A 26,494-nucleotide genomic window follows, 5' to 3' on the forward strand; every position below is an offset into this window, starting at 1 on the left:
CTTTGTGCTAGCCAAGAGGGCACACAGCAAGCCTGCTACTTCAGAAGAGCAGACTTTGGTCTCTTCAGGGTCTGCTTGGTAGGGTACGATGGTTTAAAGCCCTGCAGGGAAGAGGAGCCTAAGAAAGCTGATAAATATTCAAGGATCACCTCTACCAAGCACGAATCATAGCTATATCCCAAAAAAGAGGAAGTCAGAAAAAAACACCATGAGGCCTGCATGGGTTAACAAAGAGCTCTTGGACAAACTGAGACATAAACGGGAAGCCTACAGAGGGTGTGAGCAAGGACAGGTAGCCTGGGAAGAATACAGAGAAACTGCCTGAGCAGCCAGGAAAGAGGTTAGGAAAACTTATCCCCTGATGGAATTAAATCTGTACAGAGGTACAAAGAAAAGCTTCCATAGGTATGTTGCTAATAAAAAAAAGACTAGGGACAATGTGGGCCCTCTTCAGAAGGAGACCTTGTTACACAGGATATGGAGAAGGCCGAGGTACTCAATGACTTTTTTGCCTGAGTCTTCACTGGCAAGAGCTCAAGCCACACAGCCTAGGTAACAGAAGGCAAAGGGACTGAGAACCCATGGCAGCAGAGTAGGTTTGAGAGCATCTAAGGAACCTGAAAAGGCACAAGTCATGTGACCTAATAAGATCCATCCTTGACTCCTGAGAGTGGTGGATGAAGTTGCAAGGCCTATCCATAATTTTTGAAAAATTGTGGAAATCAGGTGAGGTTCCCAATGATTGGAAATAGGGAAACACAGCCCCTCACTTTTAAAAATGAAAAAAAAAAAACAAAACCAAAGACCAAGGAACTACAGTACAGTCAGCCTCACCTTTGTGCCTGGTAAGATCATGGAGTAGATCCTCCTGGAAACTATGGTAAGGCACAGGGGTAACAACGAGGTGGTTGGGATTGGTGACAGCCAAGACAGCTTCACTAAGGGTAAATTGTGCCTGACAAACTTGGTGGGACAAAGTTGGTGGATAAGGGAAGAGCAACTGATGTCATTCACCTAGACTTATGCAAAACATTTGACTCTGTCCCATATGACATACTTGTCTCTAAATTGGAGAGAGATGGACTGGATGGATGGATGGATGGATGGACGGACCACTCAGTGGAACTGGCTAGATGATTGCACTCAAAGAGCTGGGGTAAATGGTTTGATGCCCAGGTGAAGACTACTGACAAGTGGGGTTCCTAAGGGGTCAGTGCTGGGAACAGTGCTGTTCACATCTTTGTTGGCGGTGCGGGCGGTGGGATTGACTGCACTTTCAGCAAGTTTGCTGATAACACCAAACTGTGTGGTGTGGTCAAAATGCTAGAGGGAGGGGAGGGCATCCAGGGGGACCTTGACAGGCTTGAGAGCTGGGCCCATGCAAACTGCTTAAAGTTCAACAAGGCCAAATGCAGGGTCCTGCACATGGGTCAGGGTAATCCCAAGCACAAACACAAACTGGGAAGAGTATGGACCAAGAGCAGCCCTGAGGAGAAGGACCTGGGGGGTGCTGGTTGGTGAGAAACTTGATATAAGACAGGCATGTGCACTTGCAGCCAAGAAGACCAGCAATATCCTAGGATGCATCAAAAAAAACCATGGCTAGCAGGTAGAGGGAGGTGATTCTTCCCCTCTCCTCCACTCTTGTAAGATCCCACCTGGAGTGCTGTGTCCAGTTCTGGAGTCCCCAGCACAAGAAGGACACAGAGCTGTTAGAGCAAATGCAGAGGAGGGCCATGAAGATGGAAAATCTCTCCTACAAAGACAGGCTTAGAGAGCTGAACTTTTTGGAGAAGAGGAGGCTCCAGGGGGATTTTTAGTGGCTTTTCAGAGCCTGAAGGGGGACTACAGGAAAGCTGGAGAAAAACTTTTTACAAGCATATGTAGTGATATGTTGAGGGGTAGTGGTTTGAACTGACAGAAGGTAGATTTGGGTTATAGTGGGTTAGATTTGGGTATTAGGAAGAAACTCCTTAGTGTGAGGATGGTTAGACAATGGCACTGGTTGCCCAGGGAAGCTGTGGATGCCCCCTTCTTGGTAATGTTCGAGGCCAGGCTGGATGGGGCTCTGAGTACCTTGTCTAGTGGAAGGTGTCCCTGCCCACGTCAGGGGATTGGAAGCAGATGATTTTTAAGGTTCCTTCCAACTCACACTATTCTATAATTCTGTGTTAAAAGTAAAAAGAATGCCAGCTGTTGTATTTTTTTCTGTTCTTTGCAAATACCCAACTGTTTCCAACATAATTTGTCTTCTGGACAATGATGAAACTAAAGACCAGTTTATTCCACAGGATGAATGCATTCTGGGTGTCCCTGCTGCCAGGATTCATTGCAGCTTTCTAAGAGAAGTAATCTCTTTTAAAGAGAGAGTCAATATTTTACCTCCTGAATCAAAATCTGGGCAAAGAATATTTGAACAACATATTTAACCAGCATTTCACATACAGTTGTTGGGAAAGACAGATTAGTAAAAAACTAAAATAGGAGTCCCAAAATATTTTAAGAGGAAGAAATACTGAACTGCTCAAGGAATGAACTCACAATTAGCAACAGTTTAATGAACAAGGTAAGAAATATTTGACTAGGACCCTGAGTCCGTAAACCAAGCTCTGTTACAGGGTTATTTTGCAGGATGCAGCACTGTGTACTATGCCCAAGGGCCCCAAGCCCCGGTTGCTGCCGGATCACAGCGAGGATCCTCTTCGGGGTAGAATATGGGCACTGAATGTTTATAATAAAACTGAAGCCGTGAGAGCAGTTTTTCCACCACATGAGGATACTTGTCAGACAAATCATTTTTCTCTTCAGGGTCATGAACAACATCAAATAGCCAAAGTCTCTTTGTTGGTGGATCAGATGATTGAATCTTTGACTCATTGAACAAAGATGGTGGAGGGAACCAATGACTGCATCCTGCAGAAACAAGAAAAAAGAGTTAATTTTCAGATCCAGAGCAGCAAGGTGGAGATGTAATTATACTGTAATCAACAAATTCACTAGGTCCCTTGTAAAGCCACTGGCTAGTGACTCTTTCTGCACCCCTTAATTCTAGCTCAGCACCAGAGTGTCTCTAATTTGAGGCTACCTCAGATGTAAACAAGGTCCTATAAATAAAAAAATCTGCACCACTGGGATTCAGACTTCCATGCCACTTACTTTCATACCAAGTAATTTCATGGACGTTCTTCTTGGATTCAATGATACTTATGGGTCCCTTCCAATTTGAGACAATGTGTAATCCTATGATAGTTTTTCCACTACTGTGAAAGTCATTTGTATACAAAATATTTGCAAAATGAAATAATATGTTTTTGGATTTTAGAAGTGCTCCTTCAAGATCTTCACACATGATCAAAATCAGAGAAGTTAGCAGAATAACTAAAAGAACTGAAAATATATTAAGCAGAACTACACTGTGTTTTGGGTGGGTGGGTTATATGACACACTGTAAAAAAAGGATACCTGGATATCCAGTTAGTAACTTCCATTTTCCTCTTCGGATTCCTGCATGAATGGATATATTGAAAAGTCTATGATCCCATGAGGAAGTGTTGTTTTGTGGTAGAGATATCCTGTTGTCAATGCCAAGACCTTAATGAAACAGGAAATTAAGTTATTGTAATAATTAATTTTTACAGTTCAGTTGTAAAACAAAGCTGTATCATCCACTTGGTTTTGTGTATTGGATAAATAATTTGTTACACATGCGTGCAAAGGACCATGCTATCATTCACTGGATGTGTTTGACTCAGAACTTGAACTGCACCCCAAAGAACTTCCAGTGGGAAACATCCCACGAGTCTAGATAACCCGACACATTTAATATAGAGATGTTACGTATTGTGTGTGATTGGAATCACTAAATTTGCTCATACAAGTGTCTGTATCTTTTGTCATTTAGGAAAAGGATTGAGAGATCTCCTAAATCAATGCTATGACTGTTAATTTGCTCAGATCATTCCAGGGACCAATCCCCAGGTCCTAACTTGCATCCACATGCAGCAAGATGTCTCTCTGGACTGACATGGCTACAGACATACAGATATATATCTGGTGAGTGAGTTACTTCCATGGCATAGTATGAAGCACGTCTTCATGCTGTCTTTGGTAGAGTCACATATGACATGGCCCCTTATCCAGATACTGCAGAAAACTCTCAAGGGTGAACTATGAACAATTTCCCTTTCAAAAGGAAACCTGAAGCTCCTGATAGGAGAGAGCTCAGAAAAATTTAACATGCATAGACCAGGGATGACCAGAAGATGGGCTCTTTACTGAGACCAGGAAGCAGTCAGACATACACCTTTCATATCAACTTTCATGAAAAAAGTAGGCATTTAATACATAAAATCTAAGAATGTTTTATTTAGTGTATCAGTTGATACCTGCTTACCGTAAGACTACCAGAAGGCAACTCTATGATCTGGCTAGGAACAATCCATCAGAATGTGGAAAGAAAATAGTGCTGATTTTATAGCATTTTTCAAAAGATAACTTTCAAAAATTTAAGGCATTTGGAGGACTCAGCTGACAGATTTTTGCCACTGAAATGAAAAAGAGAATCCAGGAGATGCATAATGATTATGTGAGATCCAATATTAGAAGACCTAGAGGTTTCTAAAAAGTCCTGTACATCACCATGGAGCAAGTATACAACTGATAGAGGAGATCAACACAAAGTTGGGAAAGGAAATAAATGATGAGACACAGTTCCTTTTATTCATGCAGGTCTTAAATTTCTGTTTTATTACTGGGCTTTACCCTTTATCCATTTTTCTTTAGCAAGCATTTTCTGTGTATACTCAAGTTCCCTGTTTACATCAGTCTTGTATAACATTCCCAGATAAAGGTGACTATAAAAGGGGACTACTTGTTTAGAACATGCATACACAAATTGAAGTGGACTCAGTGCATCTCCGAGCACAAAGCACTGAGCTGATGATAAAAAACCCCAAATCCCTATACAAACAAGGAAAACTTTATAAATATCCCCAGAAGAATTTCTTCAGGAACATAAATCCCCATACAGTAGAGTGTTATTTGTAGCAGATGCAACACAATTCAAAGATTAATATTGCTTACTTTTCAACGTCATTATGTAATGTAATACACTGTCATGCTGTTTGCTACTAGGAATGCTCATCTTTGTCACCTACTTTCTTAAAGAGTACAATGAAAGGCATTCAGCAGATCAAAAACACAGCCATGGTTTTTAAACATTATGTCTCAAAATTACAATTTCAAGACTTGGTCTACAGGAAAAATTACATGAGTCTTCATTTTAAGGTTTAGTATGGAGAATATGCTTCTGCTTGCTGGTCTATAGTATGTGAAGTCATAGTATTACAGAAAATAAATTATTTAAAATACTCCAAATAAACAGTATGAAAGATTTTATTTTTAGATACACTTTGCAAAACAACCTTAGAATGCTAGGAATGAGACTTAAAATGAGATTCAAGAAGATAATTTTTAAAACTTTTATTTGGTCTAGGTTAAAAAGCAAACTTCTAAACCAAGAAATGCATTTACCAAAGCTTGGCATTGAAGTTATTTGGTGGGCTATTATCTTTCAGCAAAATTTCTCAAAGAGAAAAAGATGATTTCCTCATGTTTTGAGCTATTATGAACAGAACCCTGTCAGTTACGTTAATTCACCCATTGCAAGCACTTGACTTGTGCCAAAGAAATGTACTCTGTTGCCCAGACAAATCCATCGCTTCACAAGCAGTACAGGTCAAATTTTATCATCTGTATTGGGCACAGAAAACAGACTGATGCTTGTTTGAACGCTCTCTACATAGGATATTTATAGGACTGTCAGGTTCTTACATTATGGAAGCACCAGATACAGAGCTAAAATAAAGATATTGCTTGATATGGGTTCTTATCATTGTAAGACTTTCACCTTAATCTCAGATATTCCTCCTCCTGCATTTGCATGACTATCATGTTCTCTTCAGCCCAACTTTTAAGTTTCTACCTCTGTCCTCATTCTTCAGCTTCTGCTAGTGCAGGTGAAATGCAAAATGTCTGGGCAGTGCTCTCCTTCACTGTGTGAATTTTACGGGGACCCCTTTTCCAATTCGGCAGATTAAAAGTCACATTCTTTCTGTTTCCTTTGCAAGAAAAGATGTTAATTCCTATGGCATCTAAGCAGCTTTTCTCTGCAACTGGTCTAGTTTGGGGGAGGTTTTTTTCTTCTTTTTTCATTTATGGTTGACCTGGCAGTAACAAAAGCTCTGTGTATTAATTTAGCAATCAGGGGACAGATGCCTTTTACTGATTTGTGTAATCAAGTCTGTCTTCACAAGCTTGCATTCTGTCCCATTTGATCAAAAGAGGCTAAGGAAATATTAAAGCTTTATTTTTACCTCAAAAAACCCCCAAAAAAACCACCAAAAAACAAACCAACCAAACAAAACAAAACAAAAAAAAAACAAAACCCAGAACTTTTGCTATCAATTTTCTTTTTTTCAAACAGAAGCCATTTTTCTGAAACCCAACTTTGGATGCTCACCAGCTGCTGTATTTCTCTTTAAATAGCCTCTTGGGAAATGATACAACTTCTATTAGTTAAGAAAGCTGTGATGGTTTCTTCAGATATTTACTTTCAAATGTTTAATGCTACAACAAATCGAATGAAATATTTTACTGTTTTCCCTGGAGTTCACCAAAAAATATTCTAATAGTTCTTTTACCTCTACAGAAAGAACAAGTCCTTCAGAAAATGTTACCCTTAATAAGTGACTTTGGAGTTTCTATTCTATTTCAAGGCTTGCCTTAGCAGTCTGAAAAAGGGTTTCAGAATCAGATTTTAAGTGGAACTGTAAATTAATCTTATTAACAAAAAAGTAGCTCATTATCTAAATATCTGAAAAGCCTGGCTCCTTGCACCTTACGAAAATTTCAGCTTAGTTCTTTTATTTTCATTATCATACATCATGTAAACACCTGTATATTCCAAATCAGGAATGAAAAAAATCCATGGCTAATCTGTATCTTAAGAGACCTGTTTTTTCAGAAGAACAATGTCAGAAACTATAAAAAAAATCTATGCAAGATGCTCAGAAAACATCAGTCAAAAATGTTAGCTGCATTTAAAAAAATAATTGCCATTTTTAACATTTCATTATTCTAGCTTAGTCCAGGCAGTATGATCAAAAATATACTTCTGGGTAAGTTCATAAATAGCATCCTGAATGATCATCAGAGAATATGTGGGACTTCCCTAAAAACTGAACAATATTTCAAAATATTAAGCCTTGCTAATGCACAAGAATAAGTACAAGAGTGAAAAAGCCAATACTCACCCTGCATAAACAAAAGAATAAGCTTAGAAGAAGCTATTGATATTTAGGGAAGAGTTTGTGAAATAGTAATGAAAAGGCAATGTCCAGGGGCAGTCAAGAAAATTAAAAGCAGTATTAGAAGTGGCAAAGAGTAGGACAAATGCTACCACTTAGGTCCTTGTTGTGACTCACATGGCACCACTGGGTGGGTTTTGTCCTCATGCTACAGAATGGACAGAGTAAAAATGTATAAGATACAAAGGGATGTGACAAAGAAGATCAAAACTATAGAACAGTTTTTGTGTAAAAAACCAAATAAATAGGACTCTTCATCCTCAGAGATGGACAACTGATGAGGAACAGGACATAGCAAATTGAAAAAGGAACAACAGGTCTTTCCTATTAGGGGCATAAATAAATTAGGAAGTTGCATATTCAAAATAAATTATAGTATATACTTCCTTATCACAAACCCAACACAAGTGTGGAATTCCTTTCCATTGGATACAATGGATTCCAGAAGTTTATGCAAGTTGAGTGATAAAAAGAGTTTGCAAAAAGTGGAAGAAAAATCCATCAGGGTTTCTTATATACAAAATTGCAACCTAAATATGAGGACCCCCATTAGAAGCAGGTTGCAGGAGCAGTCAAGAGAAGTACATTTATGCACTTGCCCTCAGGTACTTCTTCTTACACAAGTACTACTCTCAGACAGAATAACGAGCTAGACAGATTTTTATCATGATCATACACAAGATACATGTAACCAGATTATTTTCAGTTCAAGACAAGTCAATTATTTTGTTTACAAAAGAAAGCACTATCTGCTGAAGCAGATTTATGCAACCCCTTTTTATATTAATCTCTATATGCACTGAACTGAAGGCTCAAAGCTTGCACAAAAGTATAGAATCATAGAATGTTTCAAGTTGGAAGGGACCCATAAGTATCATCCAGTATAATTCCCTGGTTCTTACAGGACTTCCTAAAGATGAACCATGTGACTAAGAGCATCATACAGATGCTCCTGGAACTCTGACAGGCTTGGTGCCATGACCATTTCCCTGGGAAGCCTGTACCAGTGACCAACCATCTTCTCAGGCAAGAACCTTTTCCTAATGCCCAATCTCAGCTTCCCCTGATGCAGCTTCATTACTTTTCCTCCTATTGCTAAACACGAGAGGAGATTAGCACCTCCCACCTCTGCTGCCCTCAAGGAAGATGTGATCTGCCATGCAGTCACCCCTCAGCTTTTTTCTTTTCCAACCAAAGGAAACCAAGTGACCTTACCTGTTCCTCATGAAGTTTTTCTCTTGAGGACTTTCACCGTCTTGGTTGCCCTCCTCTGTAAGTATCTATGATTCAGATTCAGGTTTAACTGCAGTTTCACAAATACATGAACAGCATGAGTCATTACTAGCATACCCTCTACTTTGCTTTCTGTGCTATTCTAAAAAGGAGGGGTAGTGCAAAGAAATGAGAATATTAATTTCCATTAGCAATGGCTTCTAGTGCACAGATCAGCCTGTATCAGTCCAGTCAAGTCTGTATTTGCTTAAGGCTTGTTTTTCATTTACACATATAAACCAAGAGTAAAGTAATAGAAAGAATAGATTCACATCAGATTTAAAATTCTGCAACTAGAATACTAGAATCAGAACTTGAGACCTACCTTATTTTCTGCTTTAATCATACAATTTTATATTTTAAAAAAGCCCCTGCATTTTACAGAAATGTTATTACAGTTTTTGCCATACTGAAGAAGTTATTTGGTACATTCAATCCAGCAGTGTGTCCCAAGAAGTAATTAATAGCTCATGATTCAAAGAAAAGCAGAAAAAATAAACCAAAACTGCTTACTTTGCCCATCAGTCTTTTCTTTCACTTCATTTTCTAAGCATAGAGAAGATCATGGAGGACAGGGAGGTGATTTAAGACAGTCAGCGTGGGGCAAATCCTGCCTGACCAACATCATGGTTTTCTACAATGGAGTGACCAAATCAATTGACATGGTAAAAGCAGTGGATGTCACCTATCTGGACTTCTGCTAGGCACAGTCCTCCACAATATCCTCCTCATCAAGTTGAAGAGATATGGATTTGACGCGTGCACAGCTCAGTGAATAAGGAATTGCCTGGATGGTTGTATCCTATCCATGGGGTAGTGGTCAATGGCTTGAAATCCAGATGGAGACCAGTGACAAGTGATGTCCCTCAGTGGGTCCATACTGGGATCTATACAGTTTAATAATTTTATCAGTGATACAGACAGTGGGATCAAGTGCACCATCATCAAATTTGCAGATGACAGCAAGCTGAGTGGTGCTGTCGATAAGCCAGAGGGAGGGGATGTCATCCAGAAGGACCTGACAAACTGGAGAGGTTGGCCCAGGTGAACCTCATGAGCTTCAACAAGACCAAGTGCAGGGTCCTGAACCTGGGTCAGAAGAATCTGCCCTATCAGTACAGGCTGGAGGATGAGGAAAGCAGCCCTGCAGAAAAGAACTCAGAGGTGCTGGTGGATGAAAAGCTGGACATGAGCCAACAGTGCATGCTTGCAGCCCAGAAGGACAACTGCATCCTGGGCTATGTCAAGGGAAGCATGGCCAGAACATCAAGAGAGATGATTCTGCCACTTTGGTCTGTTAAGGCCTCACCTGGAGTACTGCATCCAGGTCTGGAGTCCTCAGCACTGGAAGGACATGGACCCGATAGACTGGGTCCAGAGGAGGGTTAGAGAAATGATCAGGGGTCTGTAACACCTCTCCCATAAAGACAGGCTGAGGGAGCTGGGGTTGTTCAGCCTGGAGAAGAGAAGGATCTGGGGACACCTGATAGTGACCTTCCAGTACCTGAAGGGGAGCTGCAGGAATCCTGGAGACAGAGTTTGCAAGGGCTTGTAGTGATAGGATGAGGGGCGATGGCTTTAAATTAGAGAAGAACAAATTTAGACTGGATGTTAGGAACAAGTGTTCCACTACGCTCAGGGGTAGTGGAAAAATGGAACAGATTGCCCAGGGAGGTAATTGAGGCCTCATCCCTGTAGATATTCAAGGTGCTCATCCCTGTAGATATTCAAGGTGAGGCTTGACGAGGATCTGAGCAACCTGATCAAGTTGCTTACTGCAGGGTGGTTGGTGGTTGGAGTCCCTTCTAACCCAAATTATTCTATGATTCTATGATCATAAAAATGATGCAATGCACTTAGTAGCCTTGTTTGATAACTCCTGCCTTTCAGAAAAGCTCTTCTAACCTCATCCCATACCCCATATCCCATGTGTACTCTTGATATAATAATATTAAGTTAGGTAGGCAGTTCTTTCAGAGAGAAGAACTGTCTTCCTGTATATTTTTGCATACTTCCAATTGTCTTCTGCTTAACTCGTTAGTTCACTAGTCCAACCGGGCAATGATTTCTGGAGGTAGAAAACAGGAAGAATCTTTTTGTCACATTTCTTCCCTGGTGATCAATGGATGGTGAATCAACCATCTATTCCTTGTCTAATACAATACTAGTACCTATCAGAAACTTACCTAAATGAAAATACAGTTTATCTGACTATCACGAAAAAAGACCAAAAAGTCTGAAAATTCATTTATTTCCTATGTAACACAAAACGTTTAAAATTCTTCTGCTACTTCTTTACAACAAAATAACTTTGAGACCCTTCCATGCCAGCCATGCTACACTGTAACAAAAAGAAGCAGGGCTGATCCAGTTTAACTACATTTTACACCTTTAAATGTCTTATCAGAAGCTCTCTACCCCCCTTTCTGCGTAGAGCCTAAAAATCCAACTAGTTTATTTTTTCTAACTCTTACTATGATCCTGACAGGCTTCAGTTATATTCTCTGAAGTATTTAATATTCAACCAAAAGAAAAAAAAAAAAAAAAAAAAAAAAAAAAAAAAAAAAAAAAAGAAAATTAAAATTTTCTAATGCAAGCAAAATTTTAAAGTAGCGAAGGCAATAACAAAAAGCCACTGCACACCGTACTTTGTAGATGGGCTGGAAAATTCAGAACTGTCAGAATCTCTATTTCCTATGACTTCTTTCAATCTTTTGCTTTCTGTTTTGCGAAGCAAGTATTCCAAGTACCATGTAACCATAACTTGTAAAAAAAGACTTAAGACTAGCCAACACCCATACTGTGTAAATTTGCAAGGTTAAAACCATAAAAAAAGTACAACTGAACTTCTTTGTTTTAAAGAAAAGTTTGTTCTTTAGATTAATCAGAAAGATAAAGTTGGGGAAACATTTTATTAAGTATAATGAATTTCTTAAGAGTATATTCATTTAACTGTCACTGTCTGGTTCTTATTCATAAGAAGGAAGAAGATAAACTGCAAATTTTCATCTGAGATTTAAAAAAGGGAATACATAGGGGAATACATATTCTATATCAATACAGATTACATATTTTAGAGATTTAATACTGTTCTCATTCCTCTAGCTCTCCTTCTTTCTTTCACTGAGAGAAACTCAAGCAATCAGTAGAAACATAAAATGTAGGGATATAAATAGACAGTACATCTAAAAATAAAGTATTTTGCCTTCAGTCTATGATTAAGATGATGAAAATGATTCATGTTGAGAAGTTTTCTTTGTTGGTAAGAAATCAAAGAGCACACAGTTCTCTCTAACATGCCATTTAGCAAGGTCCTGACCACAAAATTTAAAGGGTCCAAACCAATATATCTCGAAACATGCTATATTTTTTGTGCAATGTGGGCTACAATACTAGTGTGCAGGGAGGCAATGTTGGGTACTAAAAAGCAATTTTCGAAAGGACAAAAGAATGCTAATTTAATATTTATTTGGGAGACAGAGCTCTGCCCAAAGATTTAATCTAAACTGCTGGTCTAAGTGTCAGATTGAGTATGCCTGTAAAATTTTCTGATATCCTATACAGTAGTAAAAACATTCCTTTATAAGCAGCTATATAGATAAAATCAGTGCCTTTATGGACAATAGAAGCAAATAAAGCTTCCACTTTTGTTTCTTTATCTGCAAAACAAGTGCATTGGAAGTTATGTCCCTTTTATATATTTACCAAAGCAAAAAGCTAAAATTATCTGCATTCCCTATAGTTAAACTTCTATTTATGATAACATAATGTAGCAGCAGGTTCAGCCATATCAAAAGGAAAATATAATCACAAAAAGCTCCAGGCTAAATTGCATTAATTGCTTGATGAAAAGGATGGAAAAGCATGCATTAAGAAGAGCCACAAATTCAAGGGTGAATTAAGATTTTAATTGGTTCACACTCTTCAGTGCAAATTAGAACTGCATCTGAAGTAATTAATAAACAGCTTCTAGTGCTTTGCACGTGTAAGGTTCATTTAAGAGCTTTCAGCCCAAGCAGGATTATCACCATTTCCTGTGCAAGTGCATATTACACTGTCTGGATGTCTAAATAGCTTGATACCTTGCAGTTTACAACATATACCATACAATAGGATACCATACAATACTAGGTATTCTCTTAATACATAAAAATTTTCTTTGTACTTCTCAAGACCTCTCTGCTGAGACTGTTCTCTAAAAAGCTATGAGGGATTCAAAACCAGTTTACTTCATAAAAATATTTTTTATTAGGGAAGAGTCAACAGCTCTGAATATCATGGAGTAGAATTTTACTTAATAGGTTAACCAAACACTGTGAGAAAGACTCCCAGGCTACTTCCACTAGAACTTAAAAGCAACAAACAATAACCAGTATTATTTTCATAGTAAGGCAATGCATATGCCTCCCTGCCTCTTGTGATCTGATTAGTAGTCTATAAAAACCACAGAGGAGATCCCCAGACAGAAGTCTGAGACTGGTGAACCAAAAACCACTTATATGTGAAACCCAAACAAAAGAGCATTTTCTAGTATGTTCATATATAAGCTTTAAAATCAACATACCATTTTGATAATCCAAGAAATCTTTACTATATTCACCAGCTTCCATATGTTGTCAGAAAAAAATAGTAGTTATCATTGTCCCACTGCTTCCATTAAAATAAATCAGAGACTTACCCATCACAGTTTATATTCTAATGTAAATAATTTTACCCTACTACCAGAACTTAAAACATTTACTTGCATGATGACCTTTAAATAGAAAAGAAAATTCAAGCAGTTAAAAAGATGTTATTTTTATCAATAGCTTATCTCAGTTTTCTATCAGTGGACACTGCTGAAGCCTTTGGATCAACTTACAACTTCTTTTTGTGCTACAACAGCAGAAGGAGCAGGTAAAAAAACAAAAAAATCAGACACGTTCAAATACTATGGAACTCTACATAAAAATTACCCTGATGGAAACAGTGTTCAGCCTCCTAGAAATCTCACCACACATATATATATATATATATACACACACACACAAAACCATCATGACTGCCCCTTATTAATGCTCAGCTGTGGAACAGCAGGAGGTCTGTTAAAGCTTGGGGAAACCCACACTGAAAGTAATGGGAACCTTTCCACTTATTCCAGTGGGCTCTGCTTCAGATTGGCTAAGCTTCAGTAGTAGCAAATGAGGAATTTACACTCTACGGACACCTCTTAAACAAATGAAGCTAAATAAATATATACAGTTGAATAGACACAATCTTCATGTGAAAGGCTTCCTCATTTATGGACAAAGTAATACTTTCTGACAACACATATGATTTAAATATACCCATAAATTACCCATGAATTAAAATGATTCTGAAATCAAAACAATAAAAAAATCCAATACATGATTTACTAATTCTCAGAAGAAAAAGCTTAAGAAAAAAAAAGTATATATATATTTTTTTTTTTAATTCAGTCACAGCATACAGTCCCATGAATGTTACTAAAGCCTTATGAATGAGCAGTGAATCTCAGAGTAATTTTCCCTCCTTCAAAATCCATGTCACTAAGCTCAGAAGTTAAGACCTAGAAACTGTTTACTTAAACATCTTGCTTGATCTTCCCTGAAGCACTGAAACAGCAGAATAAAGGCAGAATTCAGGTAACAGGCACCCAAACACTTGATTTTTTTATGGGAGCATGCAGCCAGAAAGGGAAACAAAGTCAAGAAATGAACCATAACTTCACTGCAGTAAAACTCAGGAAGCCACACTATAACTTTTCTTTGTGGTTAGCATTGCTTCCCACAACCACATCTTCTGAACTTGCCTCCGACAGTATTTTTCCAACAGTCCAATAGTTTCCTCCCTAAAGGAGGAAATTGTCAGGTCACACCGAAAGCCCTAGTGAACCGCATGTTATATAAATTACTATTGTCCAATAAAGCAATTAGAAACAGATGCCAACTTGATGAAGAACCTATTTGATTTTCAGTAAACTGGAAATACAGAAATGGCTCAGGCCAATTAAACGTTTCCATAACTTCTAATAAAAAGAAAATTAAACTGGAAACTAAGGGTTAAATTCACATGAGGATGCACCTGACAAAATGAGATTTTCTCTTCTTTCTGAAGAAATCTAGCCCAACACTGAGGATATGTTTGTAGGATTTAAAGACTCAAATTCATGCTCTCAGTAACTCTGATTGTTTTGAACTGTTATGTCCCATCTTTCACAAGAGATTTCTCCCGCACGATGTATGAAACTTGAGGATATAGGTTTTATCTATCTTTTCGGTTTCTCAGCATGTAATATATACAAATATTTTTAATTATCCAGACTTACTTCAGTATTTCCCAGTCTGGAAGCACACAGATCTGGGGAGAACAGACATAACGTGCCAAGAAGGTACAGTGTGGGAACACAGGAACATACAAATACCTTTCAGCATACACTGTTTGTAGTGAAGGCTGTCTCAGAATAGTATATTGTAGTCTGAATTAAGTAAGTAGTATGGATAGTACACTGTAGTATGAATTAGAGTAGTATAAATCTACAGACTGTGTCACAAATGACACTGGATTTCCATTCTATTTCTTTTTTTCCTTTATGTTTTTATATTAAGCACCAGAATTCTTTACTTTAACATGAGATTTCTTTTTCCCCTCCTAAATATCAGGAAAAGATACATTGAACATAGTTCAAGTTTATAATATATACACTAGACCACAGTGGTTACAGCCCTGAGAAAAGTGAAAGTAATACTTTTTTCATTTCTGCTGATGAATATTAAATCAAGTCTCTTTCCAAACTCTCTGAAAATTGCGGTTGTCTCTAACATTATTTGGTGTTCCTTAAATTTTTTTTCCCTAGATCTTTGCCTTCTAATGAAGCACCAAAGCCGAAAAATCTCAGAGACATGAAAGCTAAAAGTAACAAAGTAGTTTTGATTAGCCATGTCTAATTAAAGTAGCATTTTCCTTCACAAAAACAAACACCATCAATTTTAGAGTAGAACAAGTTCTCACAGTTATTTCTAGGCCTACTGCAGAGCTATGGACAGCTGCTGTTACTGATGGTCTGTGCTACAGAAAGCAGACAACTCTTATGCCTGCCAGAGAGAAAACGTTGCATATTTTTTGAAAAGGCTCATAGTCAGGTAATGCACTTTAATGTCCTGACAGATAAAGTCAACTAATTTTTACTTTTCCTCTGAGCTCTTTGAAGCTGAAAGTTCTTCCTTATAATGAATAAAGAAAATATTGTACAGTGTTTCTAAACGACAGCTGAAGTAGCTCTGTATAACCTTTGTCTTTGCACATTCTCAGTCATAAGGAACACATTGGGGTTGCAGATGTGTTTGTAGACATAATGCCATGATTAATGTGATAGTTCATAAAAATGTGCCAGAAGGAAGGACAAGCTTGATGCAGTCACTTTGAAATGTGGATGGATGGCTCTGCGGAGTAACAAGGACTTTGCATATATGTACTTTTAACAGAGATCTGGTTTTTTAACTGTGATACATAGACCAATTACTTCACCTCAACAAGGAAACTTAGAAAATGTCAAGGACTCTTCCAGCCTATACTGCGACAATGAATTACTGCAGAAATAAGGGGGTTTGCTACTTCACTGAGGAAAGACATTTTGTGACCTTTTGTTGGTTTATGGCAATAATGAGTTTTCTACTAAACTCCCAGTCTTTCTGTTACTTCATTACAATAAAAACATTTGAGCAATAGCCATGACCTTAACCTTGGAAGAGCAAATAGGATACTGATCTCCAAGAAATAGATGAGCCCTGAGACACAGTAACTTCCTACCCTCATGCTAAGGCACAGGGCTGTGCCACAGACCCCCTCACTCTGTGAAGGTCACCTATCTTAACTCACTCAGTTGAAAAGCTGTGGACATGTAGATCCTGTATTATCCCTTCTAATTTCAGTATTCTCATACTCATGTTTGCTTCCAAGGGAAAGATTTCTGCTGGAATATCATGCTCAGCCTCTTACCTTCCAAAAGGCATGTTCTTCTTAACTTCCACTACAATAAGCATACAAAAAACCAAACTCTTCTTTCAAAGTATTCACCTTGATTTTTACAACAGGTTATAACTTTACAGAAAAACCTACCACACAAACAACGGAGTAAAATTCATAATTACTTATGATAGAAAAAAAATACCTGTGAACATCAACAGGGAAAAGCATTTATCCAGATTATTACGTTCTTATCCAATAACAGAATAAAAAAAAACAAAACCAAAACAAAATCAAACAAAACCCAAAAACCAAACAACTTATTAAAACAGCCTAGATCAGAAAATAAGATACAGTGAAAGGTAGACTTTCATTTATATTGGAAAAAAAAGGGGAAAAAAACCCAAAATATTATTTTTTCTAGGAAGAAGATTTGAACTGAATAGATTAGTATTTATGAAATACTGAAGATATCAAAGGCCATGTTGAGGTGGCCTTATATGTGAAACACCCAAACCCCACCTGCATCACTATAAGGTAGCAGTACTGAAGGTAAAGAGAACTGATCAGTGTATAATCTGACTCTTAACATCCTGCTACAATTAAAACCTTACAAGTTTCTACTGCAGAGATATTTAATCGAAAAATTTAATCTAACATTTATGTCGAGACATACATAAAAATAAAAAGTGTTAGTATTATGTTCAAATAGGATATAACAAAGCATCAGAAAGAAGGATTTCTGAATTGCAGTAACGATACTTGCAATGATAATTGCATTACAGACTTTATTAAGTGACTTAACATTTCTAAATTCTAAAGGAGGTTTCCTGCATCCCAAAGGAAATCAGTATTCATGAGGCTGACCAAAAGTGCAATCCCTGCACACTTAGTATTTGATACTTCAGTGATAGATGGTTCACAGAGATGCAGGTGGGCTAAAGACAAGGCGACACATATCCATGGGCCAAGCTTCATGACAGCAAGAGATACAACCCAGAAACTTCATCTAGTCAACAGCCAAAAGAAAAAACACCACTTATCTCTGATGTGAATGGCAGGAGAGCTGGCTGGAAGAGTGGCCTCCCATTAGGGAGTGGAGCTGAGCTCTGCCCAGGTCTGCCAGAGCAGGATGAAAGCTCTGGGACAAGTGGTGAGGGCCCCACACAGCTCCAGGGCCATATGCTGGCAACTGCGGCCCTGTAAACTCACAGGGACTCACTGCAATTTGTGATTTTCTTGTGATGAGAAGATGATAGAGTCCAGATGGTCAGCATGCTTATGTATAATTTTGCAGAGAAATGGAAATCCAGAGTAGAAAAGAATGTATCTTTCTTTTTTTGTCATTCTTGACCATTCTCTCATCCCAGCTGTCACTCCATAAGCTCAGTCAGCTAACCATACTCGTCACTCTTCTGCATATTCTGACTAACAGTGGATTTCGGGTCCTAGTTTCGCATTGTGGGAGTGTATTTATCCCATTGAAAGCCCACACAACATGCCTACATTGCTGCATACCTAAATATGCTACTGCTACCAAATAATTCCACTATCAGGGATTTTCTGTTTGTTTTTTAAAAATTCTTAATCAGCCACATCATCAGTAATAAAACCAGGGAAGAAAAAACTTCTTCAAAGTCTCAGGAATGATCTCTCACTTGGTAAAAATAAGTAACAAATGGAGTCCAGCATGTCTATTCCTTAATCCAGATGAATCATTTTAATATATATTTATGGATAGAATATAAAATTCTGCTACCACTATAATACCTTTTTAATGCCCATGAAAGATACATCGGTTCCAAAACTGAAATGGTTTCTCTACTGTAATATATTGTGTTCACTCCGCATATAGCAGATCTAGTCCTTTGTAAGAAATTGTTTATTTTGGCAACTAATAGCACTATATATGAGGTAATGCCTTTTTTCAAATGTCAAGGAGAGCAATTTAAAGTTTGATTAATTTTGCTCAAGGCAAATAACTAGAGCAATTTTAAGTTTGATTAATTTTGCTCAAGGCAAATAAGTTAGCACAAAAATCACAACATGTTTTTATAAGTTCTCTGTCTTGAATGTCTGTCTCTATGAAAAAGTATCTTCAAAATAAATTGACTACAATTAGTAGCCTACAATTTTATTATGCCTTTGAAGCTTTAGTTTATGGCTAGGTCTGGAATTTCAAATGAAGGTAAAAGCTTTTTCAGCCTAAAACAGCCCCACCCAACAACATATTTATTTTGCATACATGCTCATTTACAGAAATTCAAATTTTTTTGAAGACAGAGAGATGCTGCACAATTAGTCTACAAGAAATTCACTATATTAATTAATGAAATTAATAAGTCAGATTAAAAAATAATATAGTGTGTACTGACAGATTCTGATTAACAACACTGAATTAAAGGGTACATTTCCTTTCACCATGTCATTTAGTCTTGATTCTCAAAATAAAATTGCCTTCTGAGGGATATAAAGTTTCAATACTTCTTCCAGACAGGCCATCTAGCAATGACTGTGTGGTCAGAAATATGTTTGGTTTAGCAGTTAGGGGAATTTAGACTTAAATCCAGTTGGTTTTTAATTCAGCTGAATCACCAAAACTTGATGAAATGCCATAAGGCTGTCTAAAAGAAAGCAGATATTTCACAATGGAAGAACTGACGTCACCCACATGGCTGCCAAACCATCAACAGCTTGGCTTTCCTTCTTTCTTTAAAGACAAAGTCACAAAGAATGGAGCAAAACAATTTTGTTTCTTTTTCTTTCCAATTCATGCCAGATCATTGATTGATGCAACTTCGAAGTTACTTTATACATTTTATTTGATCTTTCTTAACCTTAGCAAGAAAATGATACTTTATTTCAACATAATTTTAGCTTTCTGTTTTTAATTTTCCAATTTTACTAGCAAAGTCTTAAAACCAGCAGAAAATGTGAATGTTTCAGACCCCAGCATGGATGACAGTAGATCTTTTGTACCAATGTCCTGCTTTTACATAATTGCAAACTCTCTAATAAATTACAAACCTATACCAAGATCAAGCAATTGAGTATATTCATCACTTTTGAAAATAATCAAGGGTCATGAAAAAACAGCCAGAAAGACAGAAGTTATGGCTTTTAGCAAGGATAAGAGGACCTCTGAGGAGCCTGGCTCCAGCTCTACCTCCAGAGCTCATCAGACTGGTTGAGGGCAGCAAGATCCCACCAGAATATGTGGTTCCCCACTTATTTACCATGGGGCTTTGGCTTCAGCAGCACCCAGAGAGCACTAGGAGGGCTGGTTCTCCCTCTGCCTCCCTACTTCCAGCCACACAACCCTCCTTGCCTCTGCCTTCCACCACTTCTGGCATCCACCAAACCCTTCAGTGAGCACATTCGACCTGCTTGGCAGAGGAAATTTAGGCTAGCAAGTTCCATCAGTCCACAGAGGTAAGTGGGGAGTTCCAGAATGGATGAAAAAAGCATCAGGAGTATGTGTCTGGGAATGGGGAGTGGAGGAACTGAAGCACATCCCAAGCAGAAACCTGTTGGATAACTTTATCATGTATTATGAAGCAGAAATCTCAGGTTTAAGAGCCAACAGAATCAGTCTCACCTGTCCCCTAAAATTTCTTCTAGTCCCAGCCTTTGTGTCTAAATGAGTGCTCGGCTATCAGCATACAACCCAAGTTTAAAAAAAACAAAAAACAAAAAAAGAGAGAGAGAGAGAGTTATTAAAATCTGAACTAATATCCTGACCTGGTTCATAGCCTGGCTCTGTGCGTGGTTTTAGTGACACAGGAGAGAGGGGAGCAGTAGTGAAGCAGTGTGAGAGTCAGGATTTCCTCCTTGGGAGGAATGGTGATCTTTGCTAGCTTAAACTACCGCTTCTGGCTGAGGTTGCTCAGTGTCCTGAGCTGCTCTTAGCTTCTGGGTACTGTGGCCAGTCCCTCCATCTGCCACCAACCACAGATTCACCCCTTCTCCCAGTCATACAGCTACCGGACAAGATGATGCAGATGCCTGATGTAGTAGAAACCTCTCCTCCTCTTTTCTCTGTCACTTGGAATAGTCTGAAGGCTTATGGCCAAGCACTCATCTTGTCACCATGTGTTTTCCAGATCCATCCCAAGGGAAGGAGGAAAGAATGCAAGAAAGGGAGAGAACAGGCTGGTCATCTTGGCAATAGCTCACCACCAAACTGGGTTCACCACACAGCCCACAACACATCCCCCCTCCTCATCCTGGCTTTTTGGAGATGCTACCCTAGTTTTATACTCCAGTCTCCTCTGTTGCACCAGCAGAATCATTGTTAGCATGCATTGCAAATCAGATCAGTTCACTGAAGTGAAAAGATTGGTGAGAGAGCACCCAGCAAAACATACATACACCTAATTTAGCAGCATAGGCAAAAGAGTACTCTGATCTCAAGAGTTAGGACAAGGAAACAATAAACAGTCAAGGAAAGTGCAAGGTTCCAGAGTGACACACAGTTTATCACCTTGGTGATAGGAATACAATTTAAGACTTTTTTTAAAAAACACAGAGAGCCATGATTGCTGAAAATTATGAAAGTAGTTACATATTCCAATGTCTCCCTAATCTGTCCACAACAGAAACACCAACATAATTTATCTTGATCTTAATTCTAAAATTATTGCTTGCTTTGCACAAATGAAAAACAGACACTAAGGAGAAATCACCTGAGTTACACAGATCCACAGTTACTCATAATAATTCAGACTGCTAAATAGAAAACTTAATCCTCCTGTGATAAGGCATAATTTCACTAGCTGGGTCAAACCCAGAATCATTAGTAATACAATGACTCATGTGAAAGAAAGAAAACATTCCAACTTCCACTTAATTTATAAAAAACTGAGCACATTGTGACTATAGATGAAAACCAAAGAACACTAGATTTCTTGTCCACAGCAATGGACAACGCACTACCATGCTCTATTGCATCAGAAACAGTATGTTAATCAAAAGAACAGTCATCTGAAAAAAAAATCAGATCAATGTTAAATGTGTACTTTTTCATGTGTAACAATGATACATCTCGTCAAACCTACCAGAACTCAGAAAAGCAGCCTGCCAAAACTACAGGCCTTTGCTGAGAAGGAAACTCTGGAATGAGTTCATAAAGACATGTGGATGAAGAGTTACACTATTGGTTTTCACTACTCCAGTTTTCAAAGGTACATAAAAATATTAAATTTATAGGTACACATCCTCATTGATTATGCTTAAAAATGCTTAAAAATGACAATTCATTCTGCATAAAAATTCCACTCACTATACAGCTTCTGCCCACATCTCATGCAATGCACACAAAAAGGGCATGATATATGCAGCAGATAGTGAAATATCACCAGAGTATGGCATCATGGGAGGAATTTGGAGAAGTCCTTCCTGAACTTAGGCTCCCGAAAATCCCCTCTGCTTGTCTCCCTCCTATTTACACAAGGAATTTGTCAACTCAAACACCTCCAATGAGCACAATCACAGCAGTTCACACACGGAAAATATGGTCTCTAAAGTATGCATGAGAATAACCACATCAGGGCACAACATCATACAAGAATGCTATGACTCAGTGAGCATCCTTTGAAGGGAAATGGAGCAGCTACACCTTAATTCTGTCAGTATGCAGGCATTATCTGTGAGCTCTGTTGTCCAGCTAGCAGTAGATAGGCACGATGTTGCTTGTTCTGAGAAAAGCATGACAGAACTAGATGTGCATTGCAGAAGGACATCTTACCTGTTTCCACCCATTACTACAGCATGTGTATCTGTCTTGCAGGTAACAGATCACTGTTCCCACTGCAGTACTTTTCCTCTGTCTGGTTTTACTTCTTTATTTAATCAAATACAGAAATGCTATAAAAACACTGGAAAGGGTTTGTTCCAATATTCCGTATGAAAAAAAACCAAACCCAAAACTCTGCCTGAAAAGTTTGTAGGCCTCAGCAAACAATATTGAATCATAAAACAGATGGTGCTTATGAAGTTATAGAACTGGCAATCTTAAGCTCCAGTTCATGTGATTATAGCATTAAAGATCCAGTCCATGTGACTACAGAACAAAAGCAATCACACAGCTTGAACTTCTCAGCTTCTCACAAACTCAAGTTTTCCATCTGCAAGGTCACATTATATATAGATGTATCAAGATGCATTAGGTGAGCAGTGCATTGGGAGCTTCCTGCCAGCCTTGAGCACTGAAGACAGGGCTTGGTAGGGCTTTTGGCAGTGTGTCTCCCAGTGCGTGTCAGGCACAGGGCTGCTCCTCAACATTTCCATGTCCCCAAGCACTTTATTCATTATGCAGCAGTTCTCCAGAGCTCTCTGACATAGGAAAATGCATTGGTCATGATTCAGTAAGAACTTACAGCACCCATGGGATGATTTTTCTGTATTTTAAAGCTATTTACTTAAAAGCAGGAGGCATCCTACTCTGTTTTGTTTCACCCAGAAGGAAATACTTCTTTTAAGGGAAAGGAGTTGTGTTTAGAAGATAAACTTTATGTTTTAACAAGTCTTGAACAATCAATAGCATACTCACATGGGAAGTCATCCACAAACATAGGGTCTATGTTGTGCAGTAGTTCCAATCTGGGGGAAGGTCTTCCTTCACTAGGAAAGATTTCAAAAGGAAATTTTAATTTGCATCCACAGCTCACTAGGATTCTGCATGTTTAATTTTAAGCCTTTTTGTCATCATAGTACAGAATGAGCTCATAACCATAAACTAACAGCTTTAAACTTTAAAATGAATGTATTTTCCAGTCTAGTAACAATTGCTTTTGCCTTTATCAGTCTTTCCTGACTTCAGTGCTGCTTACTGAGATTATTCTGAAGTTTACAGACTACAGAATTTGCCAAAATTTGGCCAAAACTGGGTTTTTGCAACTTTAAAAAATCAAATTTTGCAGCATAAACTGCCCTGCTATGCTCTCTGCATATCTGAATGAGTGCTGAAAGCATTTTGGGTCAGTGGCTCAGAAAGCACAAGAGAGGCATTGGCTATCCCTCAGGACACCTACCTGAGATTTGTAATTGAGGCCACAAGAATTATTTAGATATTCTGAAACTTATTGTGGGGAAAAAAAAAATCCTCTTTCTAGTCAATGGCTACATAGGGATGGTGTGCAATGAACCTCTGAACTTACCCATAAATCTTCTAAGTAAATCCAAGTCCTAAAAAGCTGAATAAAATAAATACAGTCCTTATAAAGGGCAATGTGAGTAGGAAGATATTATTAAAAAGAATTTTGGGTAATCATGATACAACAATATTTTATTATTTGACAGGGAGCCTAAATACACTGTTTTAGAACTTCTAAGTAACTTAATTTCTTTTCTGTATATTAAGAAGCTTCATTTAAGACTCAAAAATTCAACCAGGGCCCCTAAACCACTTGACTTAAAGAATATAAAAAAATCAGGTAACATAAAACTTTGTGGAAACCTCAAAAATTACTGCTATTTTAACATGTAAAATATATATTGAAATAATATTTACCTGTAATTTAAAACTTTCAGTAACAACTAATTAAAATTATTATTGCTCTATTCCATTTCTAAAATGATTTTTTGATGCTACGCATTATGAATAAGTATATAATTAACAAGGAGGTCTGGATGAAAGATCAAATGTGTCTAGATAATACAGCCTGGCAATTAATAAAGAGGAATAAATAATTCCAGTGTATAAATTCTGCAATATATTTGTATGATCAGTGTATAAAAACTGCAATAGAAATTTTTCTCCAAAATGTGAGTGAAAGGTTGAACTCCCTCCCAGCCCCAAAACTCAGCATTTATAGTAGTTACACTCTTAATTAAGGAATGCCTGGCCCATTTAGCTGAATTTTCTCTTAGATTTAATAGATTCCTACTGTCTCTATTTACAACTGTGGTCAAATAGGCCTTTTTACCATCTGATCATAGGTAACAGTGACATGAACCTCTTAGCACAACTTAAATTTATAGCATGTGAGTGACTCTGTAGTCACTGCTTGGGGAAATATTCTTATATTGTAGATGTATCTGCATTTTTCAGTATCCTTTTACAAGAAAGCAAGCACGAGTTATACTAAGTAATGTAGTATCTTTCACCAGGGTCAGACACAGAGGAAGTAACTTCATACAAATATATGTAGAAAGTCAGAACCGAGGACATTCATACTGCTCAAGCAGGCTGGTATCACTATCATACCACTAAAGGCAATTTCCTCTATGGCTTTTAATCTAGAGGGTGAATACTGTACACTAAACATGTCATGAACATAATTGCACAGATGGTAGAACACAAAATATAAAGACTACACTTGCGTTAATTTAAGTTTTTTATGCTGCAGCTGTTTTTTTCATTGAAGCCATTTTTCTTCTGGGAAAGAATACTGGTATTAGCAATTTGGAACTGTGATTTATATATAATCATGAGATATGCTTCTTGATACTTATGGCATTACTGAATTAAGCTCTGTAGCACCATGAAGTGGTACTGAATATCTTGCTCAGTTTGGATGCTACTCTGCTAAGCACAACATGGAGGCTTGTAACTAGCACATATTATTTACAGAAAAATAGCCACAGAAAAAGCATTGAATGTTGAAGCATCTGCCCGGAAGAAAAGGACATCAGGAAGACAGAAACAGCTAGAGGAATTACATTTGTAATAGAGTTCCTTTTCCCTCTGTCCAAATTCTGTCCTCCCTCCACTGTATGGACATCCACGCTGACCTTACTCACCTCAAAAAAACATTGCCTCAACAACAGATTCACCTTGGCAGATGTTTTGCCAAGGACATTTTGCATCAGCAATATACTATAGCCAACAGGGTTAGAATTTGAAAGCAATAGGATTCTCTGGGGAACCATGCCTTTGGATTTTAGCATCTTCCAGTGTAACCATATCTTACAATGATCTAAACTTAGAATCTTTAATTTTAGACTCCAATATTCTAATACGTTGATCCTCTCCATAAAAATAAGGAACCTTTTCTTTTATTCAGGTATCATTCTACCATGTCTGAGTGACGATTTAATTAAACAGTTAAAAGCTACTGTGTCCAAAAAAAGCCTAGCTAAAAAGTAGCTAGTATGAGACTCGCTCCTTTCTGCTTTGCAAAGTTTGTGAAACACACAGAAAGAACTGTTTCTCTTCAGTGAACGTGAACAAACTTTTACATGCAATCTTTCACTTTTGCTCTTCTTGTTGTTAAATAGGCAGAAGGTGTCCTTGGGAAGGAATCCAAGATTTTTCAGGGTAAGTATGTTTATCTTGCACAAAAACATCCTCAGTATCACTCAGCAAAATCTGAGCCTTTATAACCTTGACATATCTTGTATTTCTCTAGGTCACATCTGTACATGCTCTCCTAAAATAATAATATTTCAGATATGTTGGAAATAAACGTTACTCTCAGCTTCAGATTACTCCTTCTTCAGCATTAATTTATACTACAACAATGAAATTTTTTTAAACAAGTGTTTAATTCCTAAAATTAATGTAGACGTGACATGAATTCAAGTTAATTTTACTTCATTTGCTTCATCCAACTAATTAAGTCCTGTCCAGCATTACAAAATATAAAACTGAAACTTGCCCTGCAAAATGGTGTAAATAAACTTGTAAGCCTTCACTGGATCTTAAAGGCCCCTTAGAACCTAAACCATTCTGTGTTTCTGTGATGCCATTGTTCTATAATTTTATGATTGCTAACAAGCTTTGAAGAAATATTAGTTATTTTCACTGACTTTTAACCTGAATCTCTCAGTTCCTATCATACTGCTTCATGAGCTCTACCACTTAGTTTTACATTGTCCTGCTGATACAACACAAAATCCTTTTCCTGAGCACAGACATACTAGATATTCAGTGGTGAAAAAAAAATAAA

At 37.7% G+C, this 26,494-nt stretch overlaps 1 protein-coding gene across 1 annotated transcript in view; it reads right to left on the reverse strand.

Moving 5' to 3' along the window:
• Positions 1-2,263: 2,263 nt before the first annotated feature.
• ARSB (arylsulfatase B) overlaps positions 2,264-26,494 on the reverse strand; it is a 62,971-nt gene continuing 38,740 nt past the window's right edge. Inside the window, exons 6-8 of the mRNA XM_071730484.1 lie at positions 23,155-23,225; positions 3,463-3,591; positions 2,264-2,913 (exon numbers count right to left, since the gene is read on the reverse strand). Coding sequence (XP_071586585.1) covers positions 2,648-2,913; positions 3,463-3,591; positions 23,155-23,225 — 466 coding nt within the window. The 3' untranslated portion in view covers positions 2,264-2,647. The remainder of the gene's footprint in view (positions 2,914-3,462; positions 3,592-23,154; positions 23,226-26,494) is intronic.

The sequence above is a fragment of the Heliangelus exortis genome, chromosome Z (assembly GCF_036169615.1).
Source record: "Heliangelus exortis chromosome Z, bHelExo1.hap1, whole genome shotgun sequence".
Lineage (NCBI taxonomy): Eukaryota > Metazoa > Chordata > Aves > Apodiformes > Trochilidae > Heliangelus > Heliangelus exortis.